The sequence below is a fragment of the Rhineura floridana genome, chromosome 21 (assembly GCF_030035675.1).
Source record: "Rhineura floridana isolate rRhiFlo1 chromosome 21, rRhiFlo1.hap2, whole genome shotgun sequence".
NCBI lineage: Eukaryota > Metazoa > Chordata > Lepidosauria > Squamata > Rhineuridae > Rhineura > Rhineura floridana.
Genome location: NC_084500.1, coordinates 15,491,789 through 15,510,199, shown reverse-complemented (window position 1 = coordinate 15,510,199; position 18,411 = coordinate 15,491,789). Strand labels below are relative to the sequence as shown.

At 43.1% G+C, this 18,411-nt stretch overlaps 1 protein-coding gene across 13 annotated transcripts in view; it reads right to left on the bottom strand.

Moving 5' to 3' along the window:
* Positions 1 to 18,411, bottom strand: part of TBX4 (T-box transcription factor 4) — a 117,568-nt gene that overhangs the window by 43,011 nt on the left and 56,146 nt on the right. For all 13 annotated transcript variants that reach the window (XM_061604970.1, XM_061604980.1, XM_061604969.1 and 10 more), the window contains one exon: positions 14,910 to 15,004. In XM_061604970.1, coding sequence (XP_061460954.1) covers positions 14,910 to 15,004 — 95 coding nt within the window. The remainder of the gene's footprint in view (positions 1 to 14,909; positions 15,005 to 18,411) is intronic.

Below are 18,411 nucleotides of genomic sequence, written 5' to 3'. Positions count from 1 at the left end.
AAAGCTATCAATGTTTCGAAAAAATTTCTGGACTGGAATGATGTGATGGAGCTTGAAATAGAGAAAATTTATAGAATTAATTACAGATATGTGACAATGGAAAAACTCTCAAGAGATGTGCTAATGCATTTCATAAAAAAGAGGAACAGAGATATGACTTTACAACAACATTTCAGTAACACATTCAGAATTGATGGCAAGGAAATATTTGTGAGGAAGGAAATTCCCATCAGACTCTTATTATATGACTATGACTATGACAGCAAGATTATTATGGATGCAAGGATGGAAGATGGAAGATGGAATTAACACTGATAATGGAAGAATGGCTATTGAAATTACTGGACCTAGCAGACTTGATGAGATGGATTAATCGACATGTTTATTTGGAGAAAAATCGATGGATATATTTCTCAAGGACTGGAAACCTCTCTTTGACTTTTTGCGGAAAGAATAAAGTGATGTTAATGAGATTTGATGATTAATTAAGATAACTACTGGAGGAAAGTGATTTTGTAATATATTAAGAGACAGGTTTGTTATATATTATAGACCTATAACTGATCTGCGACAAATCGGAAGTCAACACTTTATTTTATTGTATTAGTTATTAATTTGTTTTTGTTTTGTTTTGTTTTTTGAAACTTTGAATAAAAAAATTAATGGAAAAAAAAAAGAGCAAATTCCGAAGGATGCCTGTGTTTCAGTTCTCATGTTGTTTCAGTAAGAGCACATTTGATAGATTCGGCTTTAAATGCAAACAGAATCAAATTTCTCGCCCATCCTTACTCCTGAACAAAATGAATTCCAAAAGTTGCAGGTTAATTTTCAGCCAGGCTATGGCATCTGCACCACCCCCTCAGCACCACCCCAAATATTAAGAACTGCACATTTGGGCTTCATGGAACTAGACCAGACTTTACAAAGACCCAAATCTTTATTAGTGGGGGAAGATGACAGCTGTTACACACCAACCCCTTGAAATGTCAGCATGGAGCGAACTGTCACGTCCAAAGCTTTCCAGCTGGCACTGACATCCTTAGCAGGGAGAGGAAGGAAAAGCTCACACACCCCCATGAACTTTCTACTGTTCTTTTCCATTGCTATACAGAAAATTAGGGATGCTGTACAGAGAGGAAGTTAATAGATATTTTATAAAACTGCCAAATTTTCAACTTCCTTTCCACATTGATTTGCCCAGTGAGGAGGCAATCATCTCTGTCACTTGAGGCTGAGGTAGCCTCGGTGGCATGGAGTGCCTTCTACCAACTTCGGTTGGTGGCCCAACTACGTCCCTATCTGGACAGGGATAACTTGGCTTCAGTTGTCCATGCTCTGGTAACCTCCAAATTAGATTACTGCAATACACTCTATGTGGGGCTGCCTTTGAAGACGGTTCAGAAACTGCAGCTTGTGCAAAATGCAGCGGCCAGATTGGTAACAGGGACCAGACAGTCCGAACATATAAAACCGATTCTGGCCCGCTTGCACTGGCTGCCTGTATGTTTCCGAGCTCGATTCAAGATGCTGGTTTTGACCTATAAAGCCTTACACAGCTTGGGACCGCAATACCTGATGGAACGCCTCTCTCGATACAAACCCACCTGTACACTCTGCTCAACATCTAAGGCCCTCCCTCTGGGTGCCTACTCCGAGGGAAGCTGGGAGTCTGGCAACAAGGGAGAGGGCCTTCTCAGTGGTGGCCCCCAAATTATGGAATGATGCTCCTGACGAGGTGTGCCTGGCACCAACACTGTTATCTTTTCGGCGCCAAGTCAATAATAATAATAATAATAATAATATGTTATTTATGAGTCGCCTATCTGGCCGAATTAATGGCCACTCTAGGCGACGTACATTAATACAATAAAATACAATAAACAATCAATAAGACCATCATTCATCTAACACCACTCTACCAATTAATAACAACATTAATAACTAACCCGTCCCAGAGATCCCATAGGCCTGCCTGAATAGCCAGGTTTTCAAGGCCCGGCAGAAACCTATTAGGGAAGGGGCATGGCGAAGATCGAGAGGAAGGGAATTCCAGAGGGTGGGGGCCACAATCGAAAATGCCCTCTCTCTGGTCCATACCAGTCTCGCTGTTTTAACTCAAGACTTTCCTCTTCTCCCAGGCATTTTAGCATGTGTTTTATACTGCTTAAATTTTTTAATTGTGTTTTAAATTGTTTTTATAAGATCTGTTGTAAATTGTATTTGTTTTATTTATTTATTTTATTTTATTTATTTAATTACATTTCTAGACCGCCCTATAGCAGAAAGCTCTCAGGGCGGTGTACAACAAATAAAATCACAATTAAAATATGAGCAAGTGTGGAAAATATATATATATATAGTACAATTATAAAACATTAATAAAATTGCCATTGAGATTTATAAATTAAGATAATATTAAGTTTAGAATGTTAAATTTAAAATATTTAAAAATTTACAAAATTTAAAAAGCCTAGGCGAAAAGGTAAGTTTTTACCTGGCGCCGAAAAGATAACAGAGAAGGCGCCAGGCGTATCTCGTCTGGGAGGGCATTCCATAGTTCGGGGGCCACCACCGAGAAGGCCCTAGATCTAGTTGTTGATCTCCGGGCCTCTTTATGGGTTGGGACCCGGAGAAGGGCCTTCGACGTCAAGCGTAGTGAACGGGTAGGTACATAGCGAGAGAGGCGCTCCATCAGGTATTGCGGTCTGATGCTGTTTAGGGCTTTATAGGTAAGAACCAACACTTTGAATCTGGCCCGGAAACATATCGGTAGCCAGTGCAGCTGCGCCAGGACAGGTGTTATATGGTCAAATTTCTTTGTCCCAGTGAGAACTCTGGCCGCAGCATTTTGCACTAGCTGAAGTTTCCGAACCATCTTCATAGGTAGCCCCACGTAAAGTGCATTACAGTAGTCCAATCTAGAGGTTACCATAGCATGGATAACTGAGGCAAGATGCTCCTTGCTCAGATAGGGTCGTAGTTGGGCTACCAGCCGGAGCTGGTAGAATGCATTCCGTGCCACCGAGGCTACCTGATGTTTTAATGTTTTTAGTTACTGTAAACCGCCCAGAGAGGTTTGGCTATGGGGTGGTATACAAGTATAATAAAATAAATAAATAAATAAATAAAATTAAACTGGCCCACTCCGGCAACAGCCCTCTTAACCCCAACCTGAGCTGCATGCATAAAACATGATGGATGAAAGAGAGACAGAATTTTCACAAGTAGGGTCTGCAGCAAAGTTTTGCAGTACCTCAACATACACACCCCCAGCAAAAATGCTCCTATTCAGGGTGCCAGTCAGGCAGCCAGCCAGGCCCTCCTCCAGAATTCGCTAAAGTTATTTCCAGGGAATCAAGCAACCAGTTTTCTCCAACTGACACTCCACATTCCATGGCTACTGAGAATGATCAGTCTTCACTGGGTTGTTATTTGGGGGTGGAGGCTGTTAAAAGCACTTCATACACATTTTCTCAATAAATTTCACCCCAATAGGGCTTTGGGAGGAAGGGGGAGAGAGAAATTCATGATGGTCAAACTGGTCTCACTTTGCAATGCCTTGAGAGTAGGGTGCTCAGTTACGCATCACCACAAAAGAAATAAAAAGAAAGATCAAGGACACAGATTTGCACTGTCTAATTTGTAAGTATAGATGCAAATTTAGAAATAATCCACTGTAATTCAAACAGAAATACATTTCATCTCACTGTAATGGGGATGGAATACTGTGTGCCTGCTTAGACTGTTATCCAGGTGCTAACTGCTGAAGGGCACTTCAAGGCTCTTCCTGCTGTCTCTTCTAATGTTTTTCAGTGATACCTTTAAACTGGACTTGAACCAGAGAGCTCTTCATCAGGGATGGGGAAGCTTATTTTATATGATTTATTTATTATTTGATTTATATCCCGCCCTTCCTCCCAGCAGGAGCCCAGGGCAGCAAACAGAAACCCTAAAAACACTTTAAAACGTCATAAAAAGACCTTAAAATACATTAAAACAAAACATTTAATACATTTTAAAGCTTTAAAAACATCTTTAAAAAAAGGGTTTATTTTATTTTTATTTATTTATTTATTAAATTAAAAACATATTATTAAAGAAAGCATATTAAAAGCAATTCTAATTCTAAACTTGCCCTCCAGATGTTGCTTGACTCCATCTCCCTCCCATCACCCCTGACCTTGCTGGCTGGGGCTGATGGGAGTTGTAGTCTGAAAGATCTGGAGAGCACCAGGTTGGGAAAAGGCTGCTATAGGTATTTCTGGCCTGTCTTTCCATGCAGTCAGACCATTTTGGCAGCCCTGTGCGGAACACAGCACTGCTGGTGGCCAAGTACAAAGAAAATATTAAAGAGGATTAAGAAAAAGGCCAGGGTTAAAATAGCTAAGCAATGAAGTGTGAGTGACTTATTTGCTCCAATAATGAAGTGATCCCTCCTCAGTTCAGTTTGTCCCAGGCACATTTGGATAGTCACAAATGGCTTTTAAATGAACTGTTAGAGGAGAAACCACTTAGGGGGATTTCTATTTATTTTAAAAAAAAAACCAGCCTTTTTTTTAATTCCTTCTGGTAGTCCCACAGTTCCTGGTTGTGTTTGGTAGATATTGGCACGAAGCCAAAACGTCCATCCAGAAAACTGATGGGCCTTTGAATCACTGAGTTAATTGGGAGGAGCGGGGGGGGGGGGGGAATGCGCATTAGTAGTTTCAGCTAGAGATTTCTGGCTTGTCTGGGACAACGACCAGACCTGGTTACCAGCAATGAGTCAGCACCAGTGCAAGCGAGGAAGTGGGAGAAACTCTTCCCCACCATCACCACCCCCAAACCACAAAGAAACATGCTTAGAATGGCAGAAAGAGCACCAGGGCTTAGAGAGCAGGTATGGTTGTATGTGGGAACTGGACAACAGCCTCTCACGAGAACTTCGGAAGCTGCTTTATGCAGAGTCAGACCATTGGTCCATGTAGCTCAGTACTGCCTACACTGACTGGTAGCTGCTCACCAGGGGTCTCTCCCAGACCTACCTGGCGATGTTGGGGATTGAACCTGGGACCTTCTGCGTGTAAAGGAGATGCTCTACCACTGAGCTACAGCTCTGCTCAGGGAACATACATACCTACCCAGATCTTGGGGTCTTCAGAGTTGCTTCACCAGGTGCCCCCACCAAATGAGGCACAACACGTGGTCTTCCAGAAGGAGGGTTAGTAGTGGCACCCCAGTTATGGAACGCCCTCCCCAGAGAGGTCCAGCATCCAAGCGTCCTCCTGATTCCAGCTGAAGACCTTTTATGTTCCCAGGTGTTTCAATTCATCTTTTAATCCCTTTTAAATGCTCTTTGATATGGTTCGCTACTGATGGTTTTATCCCTTCTCTTTTCTGTGCATTTGCTGGGAGCAAGAGCGGGATATAAATATAATAAATAAATAAAAAAATAAATATGGCTTATAAATTATACTACTCACCACCCAGTCCGTGTTGCGTTCATGGGTGTTGTTTTTATTTTATCTGTTATATTTATATTACCCTTCCTCCCAGAGGAGCCCAGGCAGCCTGCAATAAAAGAATATTCGGGATGGGTGAATCTGACAGTTTTGGGTTCTCTCATTTTCCAGTCTTTAAGTTTAAGTTCTCCCTTTTGTTGATTTTTTTAAAAAAAGAAAACTTTGCATGTAAATTGGTGCTAGATCTAAAGAGCTGTAGCAGTCAGCAGAGCAGGTTGGCCTTGCTCACCCGGCTTCCCAACACCAAGGTCACAGCCAGTAACTGAGAGGGGGGCATGGGCGAGGCAGTAGGTAGGTTGGCATGGTGCAAGCACAGCGGTGGTGCCAAATTGACCCTCCTCAATGTTGTGCCTGCACTGACCTCCCTGCTGCCTCTTCTTTCTCTCTCGCTTACCCGCAGCGACCTCTGTGTTGGGAAGCTAGGGAGGTGGTGGGCTGTCCAACCCAGGAGGCGTTCAAGAGGCAGCTGGACAGCCACCTGTTGGGGATGCTTTAAGCTGGATCCCTGCACTGAGCAGGGGGCTGGACTCAATGACCTTACAGGCCCCACCCAATTCTATTTATTTATTTATTAGATTTGTTAGTCGCCCATCTGGCTGGTTGCCCAGTCACTCTGGGCAACGTACAGAATAAAAACATACAAATACATTAAAACATTAAAATCTCAACAGTAGTAATAAACCCTACCCTAAGAAGACTTGGATATGCTGAGATTTGGCAACAGACATTATATCCACTCTCTGGTCTGTTATGATTATCAAAAATTATTTTGTAAACTGTTGTGTCTTTTTCACAGTCCAGGCCCCAGGTGCCTTAGCCCTCCAGAGGTCCAGGCCTGAGGATATTGCCCCTCTGACTCCCTCTCCTCAGCCCTACCCAAACTCTGGATGTCCGAGTACTCTTTTGCTGAACTACAACATGAGGCATGCTTCACACTTAAAGGTTCCACTTTTAGAGTGCCCTCAGTGAAGCCACCCCTCTCCCATATTTGTGTGAGTCAGCGTTCTAGGTGACAGAGACACAACAGAGACACAACAAGCAGCAGCTCGTGAGGGCAGATAAGCAAATTATACAGGAATTAAATGGGGGGTCTACTATTTGGGGGGTTGTCATGTGATTTTAAAATTTGGGAAGTTCAGCCCAGTCTTAAATCATGATGTGTTTCTATGATTCTGTGAGCAAACGGTGAATATCTCATCGCAACACACATGGGGGGTGGGGTGGACAGTTGCATAGCTGAATAAAGAGCTTTTATACTGCCTTTTTTTAAAATGCAAGGAAATTGGGCACTCCCATGTCAGAGAAGGGGGAGCACCCAAACTTCAAAAGAAAAAAGAAGCAGCATCTTAATTGCTGCAGGGTGGAGTCTCCAGGCAGGAGGAATCCAGGCCAAAAAGTGTTGTTACTGCAATTGGTGGATGCAATTCATGTCCGCTTTTTTACAAGATGTAAAATAGCCACCCCAGCAGCACCTCCACCCCTCAGCATCAGCGGGGCTGCAGGCAGTATGGAGGAGAGTTTAACCCTTTCCCTGCCTGTCACTGGTGCCAATGAAAGCCCCACCCAATCTGCCACTTGCATTGGAAGAGAATGTTTTCTTGTTCCTGGGAAATGCCCTGTTCCTACTTTTTCCCCTCTTGAGGATGCCCCTTTAGAGAGAGTGCTGGCTTTTCTTCCACTTTTAATGAAAGGAAAACTGTTGTCAGGGTCTATTAAATGAAAGCCTACAGTTAAGGTTGCCAACTTTTTCAAACTAGGAGTGTGATTGTTGCGGCAGTTAGCAGGTGATCACAGTTCCCTCCATGCCATGATGAAGTCACAGTTTTAAAAAGCACAGCAGCAATGCCTGGTTAAAAAGTTGGCAACCCTACAAACAGCAGGCAAGCATGAGCTTTCAGCCACTTGTGAACAGCGGAAAGGGAGCGTAAATCCTTGGGGGAGGCACCATAGCTCAGTGGGCAGAGCACATGGTTTGCATACAGAAGACCCCAGGTTCAGTTACTAGCATCTCCAGTTAAGAAGGGTCAAGTAGCAATGAAGAAAAAGACCCCCATCTGCTGGAGCCCCTGGAGACCGGCTGCCAGTCAGAGAAGGTAATATTGGGCTAGGAAAAAATATATAGTCTGATCTCGTGTAAAGCAGCTTCATATTTTCCTGGTTGGGAGAACAGAAGTTCTGAAAGCAGACAAGAGAGTGCCCCTGTTTCATCTATGAAATAATTGGAGGGGTATGCACTCAAAATTTAACATTTCCTTTGACGTAACTTTCTTAGTTTATGGCTGGGAGGGCTGGGAAGAGACGGAACCATTTCAGCTCATCTCACAGAAACCAAAGTTTTAAATTCACCAAGCACATAAGGCTTGAATGTCATATTAAGCTATTATCTGAAATGCACACAGTTCTATGACCACAGAAAATCAATACTGAGTGCAGAATTCAACATTCCCAAGAATCTCTGTTTGCAGTGAAACAAAACTAAGAAAAGCAAGTTTCTAGTCCTTAAAGCTGGACTTGAAACAGTACGGACAATGTCTGATGGAATCTCAAAAAACAGAAGACTGAGCAGGATACCTAGTGGGGCAGAACTTTCTGTGCCTCTTTGTCATCACACACACAGCAGAAGCAAAACAAGTGATGCAGCCTAAGAAAGATGTCTAAAACTGGCATAACTTGCACATAGCAGAAATCAGGTTTTTCTTGGTGCCTTTTTTTTCATCCCCACCCTCTTTAAAAGTGCAAGTTATACACAGCCTATCATGTATGAGGCAGAGAATCAGGAGAGGCCCTTTAAGAGGGAGGGGGGAATCTGACCTTCAGAAAATACTTTAGAAAAGATCAAAGTGCCTCCCATTGAGTTCCCATTTTCCCAGGGCATCAAGACCGTCCCATCCCCAATCTCTCTTATCACCCACGCCACTTTCCACCATGACGTTCTGTATACAAAGCGAGGGCTGCCCGCTTTGAAGTTCAGGATTAGTCTGGGGCCAGATCCTTACTCCAGAATAACAAACAATGCAGGTTCAATGGGAGTTCTCCTTGCTAATTCATTTTTCAGCTCCAAACCCACTTTTCATGAAACACAAGCAACCTTGAACCCATGGCCTTACAGACAGATCGAAGAGATTTATCTGGTGGCACTGGCCATGGAGGTTACGGGGGAGGGGGAAGGGATTTTTATATTTGGGTACTTGTCTTTATAACAACTCATCTTATTTTTTATTTTATTTAAAACATTCTCTCTCACATGATCACACCCCACTGTAGGGACAGTTAACCCCGTACCATGGCACAAGAGATTTAAACAAATTTCATTTCCATTACCAGAACAGGGAAGCAGAGTTCAGTTGCTTTTCAGGCTGGTTTCAGACTCTCCTAGTACACCACCCACACCTCCAAATTGACAAAATTATCTTCCCCCCCCCAAAAAAAAACCCGTAACAGAGCTAAAATTAGATTCCCATTTTATTCAAATGTAAATCTTGAAAAGGGCCCTATAAATATTGCAAAAGTGGGATTACAGTTAACGACCCTGCGCTGTTTCATAACTGATTTAATTGGTGCCATAAAAGACAGAACCAGTGTTATCCTCGAGGTTGAAGGATTCTCTCTTAAAAGCAAGATGTCTTAAAGGATGCCGTCAGAGAGGACCCAGCCACCAAGCATAAGCAGTCCAACTGGCTTGGGCCCACCAACAGTGCAGGAGGAAGAGCAGAGAGGCACCTAAGAACATTCTCCATCACAGACAGCCCTCATGTATTTTTTTTTTAATATGCCCTTCCTGGGTTGCACAGAGCTCACTCCTGAAATGCTGAGCCTCACCATCCCAAGCAGAGAACAATCTGTAGGTTAACAAGGTCTGGGATAGGCCCATTGCACCTGCTTTGCATGCAGAAGCTTTTATACCTTCTAACTCCTGGGTTGTTTTTAAAGGGTCAGGTACATAGTCACCTGCTTTATACAGAGTCAGACCATTTGTCCATCTCACTCAGTAGTGTCTAAACTAGTTGGTAGCGTCGCTCCAGGGTTTCAGGCAGGGACTTCTGCAGCCTGAGACCTTCTGCAGGTGCTCAACCACTGAGCTATGGGCCTTTCTCCTAGCAGGTAGAGGGACTCTTGAGAGCCACCGCCAGTCAAGAGTAAGCACACTGGGCTAAATGTATAAATGGTCTGAGCTGCAGCTTCCTATGGTCCTCGATACCCCAATTTAAAACTCAGAGCCATGAATTCAGGGAGGCCCCATCTGTACTATGCATTCAAAGCAGTATCATTCCACTTTAAACAGTCAAGGATCCCCTCTCAAGAATCCTGGGAACTATAGTTTGTTACGGGTATGGAGAGTTGTTAAGAGACCCCCTATTCCTTTCATAGAGCTACAATTCTCCAAGTGGTTTAACAATCAGTCCAGAGCTTGGAAAAGTTACTTTTTTGAACTACAACTCCCATCAGCCCAATCCAGTGGCCATGCTTGCTGGGGCTGATGGGAGTTGTAGTTTTAAAAAGTAACTTTTCCAAGCTCTGCCTCTTCCCAGGAAACTCTTGCCATGCCAAGCCCAATCACACCCATCTAGACCAACAGCCTTATTTTCAGATGGTGGTTAACAGATGGCTCTGGTAAGGAAGGAGGATCTACTCAGAAAGGTGTTCCAAATAAAAGCTTCTAATTTCATTTCAAGAACATCTGCGCAAGAAATTGCCAGCAAATCCTGCTTTTTTTTTTTAGGGTCTGCATCTAATGCATATTTTCCAAATAATTGAAAAAGAAGATGATGATGATATTCTGGATGCCAAAATAAAGTCATAATAAAACCCTGGAACTAGAAAAACACACAGATTTATGCCCTGCGATGTTCAAAGCCTTGTATACTTCCACACACCATTTTTTATCCGCGAAGGAGTCAAACCATTTTATGCGAAGTTCAGGGAACTTGGTTAACATAAACTTCTTTTTGTTTAATCTTTTTATGAACCCCTTATAATATGAAATAATCACTCTGGGTTTCTCCACCTCCCCCTTCTGTAACAAAAACAGTCAAACATTAAAGAGATAGCTAGTGCATTTTAAAGATGTTTCCACTTTATAAATCACAAGTCCTTGGCAACCACCCCATGCCCATTTGCAGCATGGAGCTTGCTTAGCTTTTTCAACATCTCCCCACAGATCAGGCCTACGAAGGAGTAATGAACCTAGTAAGTAAATGCTAGCAATAAATTATCGGTAATTTATAGAGCTGGTCTCCTTCTCGAGCATTCAAATGGCGCAGAGGAAAGGATAACATTGTTTCCAAAAGTGATCGTAGCTGCTGGGACAGTATTTTATTTGAGCACAAGTCCTCCCTTATATCACACCCTGACCTTTAAAAACCAACCAAGAGGACTGTTCTACTCCATGTCATCAGTTCACCGAACACAAGACAGAGAAAAGAGGTAGAGCTATCCCCAGCACCAATTATCCATATTAACCGTGGACAGTCCTTGTCTGATGGCACCTCTTCACTGATGTATTACCATCCCAATTCTTGCCCCTGGCAGTATGGATGTCAGAGAATTCACATGAAAAGAGAAATGGGAGCAGAAATTGCCAATATTCACTTATTCGTCCCGTGTAAAGAACAGAAATCAATCTCTGTTATTGTTGCTTTCGGCCTGCAAACATTACGTAATTGATTACGTCCACCACCACCCCTTTTGCACTGTGATTTCTTTGCAATGAAATGAATGGGGTTGAACAACATAATGACAATGTAATTACATAAATGACGTAATTTTGCCACAGTGAACAGCAAGACAAGTAATATTGTTTTGGGTGGAAGACAAACTGCAAAGGAACAGAAACAGTGCTACATATGATGAATACGTGGCGGTACAGAGAAAGATGCCTTCTCACATCCTTGCCTGGCTGGGGAGGTCCCTTGATGAAAGCTGCTTCTAAGAATTGCCAAATGTGTCATTCTTTGGAGGTTAGCTCCCTTCCCAAGCTCTCTAAAATTTAAACCTCTGAGTGGGAAGCAGAAGCACAATTCCATCACATATCTGATGTTCAGGTGTGAGCATTGTTGCTTATTAGAGACAAAACACCACCATCCACACATGAAAGAAGTATCAGCAGGTTCGAGGAAACTGAGGTTTGCCAAAGTACCAAAAGAGATCCCAAAAAAACAGCTCAATGAGGACTGAGGTTGCACCTACACCATACATTTAAAGCACTCTTTGAACCACTTTTACATAGTTTCCCCCAAAGAATCCTGGGAACTGTAGTTTGTTACGGTGTTAGGAACTGTTTCTCTGTGATAAACAGACCACAGTTCCCAGGTTTCTTTGGAGGAAGTCATGATTGTGAAAGTGGTATAAAGTGTGCTTTAAATCTGTGATGAGCTGAGTGTTCCCAGTGACCAGACAATACTGACTTTTGGGGAGGAAATACAAAAACTGTTGTGACCTGCCCTGGGACCTTCAAGTGAAGAGCAGGCGATAAACAACAACAACAACAACAACAACAACAACATTTTAAAAATTGGCAGGTGGCATGCATTGACATTAAAAATGACAGGTGGGACTGACAATAGGTGTGGCCTGGTTCAGCCAGCCATAACCTTCTCTACAATGCTCCATTCCATTTCAAATCCCATCTGTTTTTCCATTTCCTCCTCAACGGTCAGTATCCTCTGGTCACTGAGAACACTCAGGTCACACACTCAGATTTAAAGCACACGTATACCACTTTCACAGTCATTACTTCCCCAAAGAATCCTGGGAACTGTAGTTTGTAACAGAGACACATTAAAAACAGTTTAAAACAACTTAAAATCACATCATCACTTGCAGTGCAACGGCAGAGGCATATTCTAAACTCTTGATCAATACTTTAGGTCAATTACGTTTTTCTAATATATATTTAACAAGAAGAACCATTGCACTTGCAGCTTTTGAACTGGTGGAAAATAAAGAATCAAACACAAAGATTCTTCAGCTTGTAATAGTGCCTCATCTGAGACAACAATCCTTGGCATAAGAACTGTGGCGTTAAATGCATGGCTTCAACAGACAAAATACTTGTATTATATTTATGCCCCACCCTTCTTCCATGAGGCTCAAGGCATCAAGCCTGGTTCTGCTCCTCCCCATTTCATCTTCACAACAACCCTGTGAGGTAGACTAGGCTGTGAGTGAGCGTCATGGCCAAGTGGGGATTTGAAACTGGTCTCCCCAGTCCTAATACACTGCTTTATCCACTACACCACTGCAAGACACTGAAATGCAACGGGTATACCTATCAAGTTGAGGTATCCAGAGACAATGCTGAAGTTTCCTCCTCAGTCAAACACCAGAGAGATTTTGAAGGGAAATTAAAGTTTTGATAAGGCTTGCAAAATCTCTTAAACCAGGATGTGTTGGGGGTGTAAGAGCTTCAGCAACTCTGTCCATGTCAGTTTCTCCCAGTTTATCATTTTTCCAATCTTGTTCAGTTCTCTGCATTTCCACATCAGTTTGCAAACTCATGACAAGCATTTTAGTGCTAATTTCGCCTAATATACACTTGTATGCAATTTTGCCTAACATTGTTGCAAAGTAATTTCCCATAAAACGAGACTTTTTTTTGTTACTTTCCCTAATATATACATGCACTTTTTCTTTTGTGCACATTACTTGGCTGGAAAATTGCATTGCAAAATCCGGAGAAGTGCCGATTTCAAAGGATGGCTGAGTTTCAATTTGCGGATTCTTCCCAAAAGTGCAAACATGGTAGCTTCGTGAATACGAACCATTCCTAACCACAGGGCATCTCCTAAGTCAGTCTGCTGAAGGAAGTAAAGGGCCAGAGCTCAGCAGTAGAGCATTTGCTTTGAATGGACAAGGTCCCTGGTCCAATCCCTGGCATCTCCAGGTACGGCTGGGAATCTCCCGCCTAAACCCCCAGTGAGCCACTGCCAGTCAGTTTAGACAGTATTGAGCTAGATGGACCAATGGCCTGATTCCATATAAGACAGCTTCCTATGTTCCTATGTTCCTATCACATCCTTTAAGGCAGAGGTGGGGAACCTGTGGCTCCACAGATGCTGCTAGACTCTCAAGTCCAGTCATCCCCAGCCAATAGGGCATTGCAATGGTCAGGGATGACAGGAAGGCTCAGTGGCAGAACACGTGCCTTGCCTGCAGAAGGTCCCAAATTCAATCCCCGGGATGGGAAATCAGTATTTGAAAACCCCTAGAGAGCCACTGCCAATCAGCATAGGCAGTATTGAGCTAGATGGACCAATGGTCAGAGTTGGTACAAGGCAACTTCCTATGTCCCAAATGTCTGGGGGGACAGCTATAGGTTCCCCATTCCTGCTTCAAGAGAACACATGTTTGACAGCCGCTCCTCAACTAGGGTTGGGCGAGAAATTCGATTCAGTTCACATTTCAAGCCAAACTGATTGTGCTTTCCAAAACAACATGAGAGCTGAAACACAGCCATCCTTCGAAACTCATTCAAATTTTGCAGTGCAGTTCGCCAGCCAATGTTTACAAAAATGCACACATTAGGGAGAAGTGCCCACAAAAATGAATATATGAGTGAAAATAACATACAAAAAGGCATTATATGACAGGAAATTGCTTGTAAAAATATCTTCATTAGTCAAAACTGCCTACAAAAATGTGTCGATTCAGAGAAATTCACACTAAAATGCTGGAGAATATTAATGGAGATTTTAAAAAAATTGCAAGCAGCTGCAGAAATGTGGAGTACTGAATTTAAGGCTGGAAAAATGAGAAACTGAGAGGACCAAAACTGGCAGAACTTCCCATCACTACCTTCAATTCTCCTCCCTTGGAGACAATTTGTGTGTGTATTTGAACCATTTTTTTTATAATTTAAGCTGAATTGTGATGTGGGCATGGATTGTTCTTCCTTTTGTTGCCTCTCTCTCTCTCTCACACACACACACACACACACATCACAGTTATGCCTTCCTTACCTATCCCACACCCAAAGGACCTTGTCTTGGGGCTCAATGTATCATTAGAACACTGGAAGCTGCCTCATATGCTACATTCAAAGTATTTGTCCATCTAGCCCAGAATTGTCTGTTCTGTTTCTGACAGGCAGCAATCTTCCGGGGTCTCAGGAAGGGTTAGAGAAATCTGTCAATTTCAGTTTCTGTCCATTATCCATTTCTCCAATCTTAACTTCAGTGCTCCGCATTAGGTTGTGAAAACTGTTGGAAATTTTCTCCTCCTGCGGGAGAAATTTAAGTGAAACTGTCCAATGCCCCCACACACATACACACTGCAGTTTCTCTATCCATAAATAGGGTGGAGAGTTTCAAAGAGTCAATTTGCACAAAATTCTAGCACACAGCTAAATGGATAAAAACACACACAAACCTTTACAAACAATGTTAACACGACAGGAAGTTAAAAACCTACCTTCCAGCTTTAGTAATGATCATTTCTGTGCCAGCTTCGTGAAATTTCTTCCATAGCTCTTTCTCATGCAGGTACACCTTGATGTTCTCAATGGTCTTCGAGAAGTGAAAGAAAGAACAAAAATAGGAAGTGAGAGGCAACACAAATGCAGATGGAGAAAAGCCAAGCAACACTCACAGCCAGTAGTGTAGCGACAAGTTCAGATGTTCAGGGTCCGTTCGTGATAGTCACGTCACACCCTCTCGCTTGCTCGCTCTCTGTTGCCATCTCCAAACTCCTCAGTTCTTCCCCCGCGCACCTTCTTCCACAACAACAGATGTCCCTAGGAGCCAATCAGCATGAAAGGGGAACGTGTTGGCTACTGAGAAGAGACTTCTCTCCTGACTCTCCTCCTTTCAACTCTGATTGGCTCCAATCAGCAGGAAAGCATATTTGAAGATTCTTCTCAGTGGCTAACACACACCCCTTTCATGCTGACTGGCTCATAGGACACTGGAAATATTGGGACCCTGCTCCTAAACAAGTAAGGTGTCTAAGACACACACCCCAAGTCCCTGGATGACTACACCCCTGCTCCCAGCTAACTGGTGAGGGAGGGGAGTAGGTAGGGCCACACCCAGAAATCCACATTCCGCATCACCAACAGTAAAGAGAAGGAACAAAATTGGGTTTCATGTTAGATTAAGGCTGGCTGGCTGGCTGGAGCCCTATTCAGGAGTTATACTTGAACAGAGCCTATCCAAAATCATGGAGACTCAGCTGAGCCTTGGGTTTTGCAAAGCGCTTTGCACATGGCACATTTGCAGGTGTCACTGATCAGCTGACTGGGAGTGCCTGCAAATTCCTTCCTTTCTTTACCTGCCCTGAACCTGGCATCATATATGTTGGGCAAGTGGGCATGGCTTGGCTGAAATGGCCTCGCAGGTGAAATAGGAAGACCTGGTGGGCATAATCAGGCCTGTGGACCAGAGGCCACCCACCCTCAATGTAGAGGGTGGGGGGGGCACACACCAGTTCCTCCCACTCCATTTCCAACCTTCCTGCTCGCAGGAAGTTGTGAAGGGCAATTGTAAGCGCATTCAACTCAACAATAGAAGGTCTCTCTGGTGGGAAGAGAGATGGGTGAGAAGGGGCTTGCACACATGACCCCATGGTCCTCTTCATATGTTCACAGCAAACACCTTGTGTCACATCAAGACAGAAGTCTTCACCTCTTCAGCTCCTGGCAAATGGGTACTTCTCCTCCCATGCACATTGGGAGTGGTGGGGCAGAAGGCAGGGAGCCCAGCAGTAGGTGGAACCAGAGCCAATGACAGGCAGAGCCAACTAATTCTAGTCTTGTCCCCATCCTCCTCCCTGTTGAGTTCAACTCACTGAGATTAAGAAACAGGAGGAAGATGGCAAGCAGAGCCACCCCCTAGACTGGTTGTAAGTAAGAAGACAGGCAGACCCGGCAGAAGACAGGCAGGTAGGGACTTGCTGGGGGCAGGCTGAACTTGGTGGGGTGGTGCTCCCACTTGCCCTAATGGACCAGCCTCCATTGACTCCCTCCCAGTCCCCTGCTTCTAATCTTTCCTGCCTACCTCTCATACCTCTATACTGTCTGTGCCATTTTAGCAGTGTCTTTAGATTTTCTGCTTTGCATGCAGAAAGTCTCAGGTTTGATTTCCACCATCCCCAGTTTATCATCATCATCATCATTATTGTTTTAATGATCAGGTAGCAGCTGAGGAAAAAGATGTCTGAATGAGAGACCCTGGAAAGCCACTGCCAATCAGAGTAGACAGTATTGAGCTAGACAGACAAAATAGTCTGGCATGGTGCAAAGCAGATTCTGGTGTCCCTTCTTTTATTTTTCATTTTTTATTTTTAAATCTCCTGCACTGGGCAGGGGGGGGGAGAAAAAAAAGCATCTGTGCTGCACAATTTTATACTAGAAATCAAACTACATTCAGTGGGGCTTAAGTCCCTCCTAAGTGTGTGTAGGATTTCAGCCTTAATTGCAGTGTTGCAACATTCAAATGTATATTTAATATCATCATACTTAACATTTATAAAGCACATTCCACACATTCAAAGTGCTTCACATTTTAGCTCAGCAATGTACCTGTAATGTAGGGCAGTGTACCCCCATATGTCAGATGGGAAAGCTGAGGATGTGAAGATAGTGCCTCAACCTGAGAGGCCACCTACAGAGTTCACGGCTCACTAACCAGCTGATTTATTCATCTAACCAACTGACTAGATAGACTGAAGAAGCCCCTCATTGGCAGACTATATTGAAATCTATGCTTTCCCTATTTAATGGCTGGCAGCTTATATTTCACTTCAAAATGAATTTTCCTAGACTCTTCATGATCTGCTAGTAATTTGTTTTGCTTCCCCCCCACCCCAACCCCAACCCCCAACCCTCAAATTCAGCTATCAATCATCAGAGCAAAGAGAGTTAAAACTGAGCTTCAAGGCCTGGGGCATAATTGTTATTACTTAAATGCATGTTGTGTTTATAACAGAACTTTTTTTAAAAAAATAGTAACTTCAGGAGCAAATGCAGGCTTCCCCCCACCCCATTTAACCTCTCGGCTTCCTTATTATACAACTGGCTATAATTTTGATACAGGAAAGTTGTCAGCACTTCATAAAAAGTTTAAAAACACACTTACTAAACAGGTTTTGTCTAATCAGGTGGCAGGGTAGATTTGCTAAGAAATTTACAATCCCCCCTGCTAAGTTTGGCATAAGAGTACATAATTATATTTAATTATTGTATAAAAATGGCAGGATCTGTAACTCTCTTTTTAAAAACAAAAAAGTAATAAAATAAAATGAAATATAAAGCTACTGTGCGGCCTGAACTAGATGTTTCTAGCAAAATTAAAAACAAAAACAAGGAAGATGGTACAGATTTTAAAACCAGTATTTCAAACAAACATATTTCTAATTCTTCCTCAAATTAAAAGTAAAGACATGTTTCATTTTTGTACACACTGGGAGCCGGTGTGGTCTAATTGTTACAGTGATATACTAGGATTAGGGAGGCCTGGGTTCAAATCCTCATTTAGTCATGCAGCACACTAGGTGACCTTAGACCCCGTCCCTATCTCTCTCAGACTAACCTACCTAATAGGGTTGTTGTGAGGATAAAAATAAGAGGGGGGAATTGTGTAAGCCACAGTCAGCTCCTTGGAGGAAAACTGGAATATAAACACAATATATCAATAAAACATACTATGAAACCTAAGCATTGTTTGCCCACAGAGGAGCCCCTAATGCCCCATGTTTCTGACCAGGTTTCTGTCCTGGGTGTCCCTTCTCATTGGAAGGACCCAAGCGCAGAACATGCAAAGAATCAAGAGGTATTCTCCTCTGAGGGCCACATCTCTACACTGGGAACGATCGAACAATCCACACATAACACAGTGCTTCAGCAAAATGGTCCACCATCACCAGAGGCTCACAGAGAAAAGAGACAAGCTCTCACTCATGCAGAGAACCAACAGGT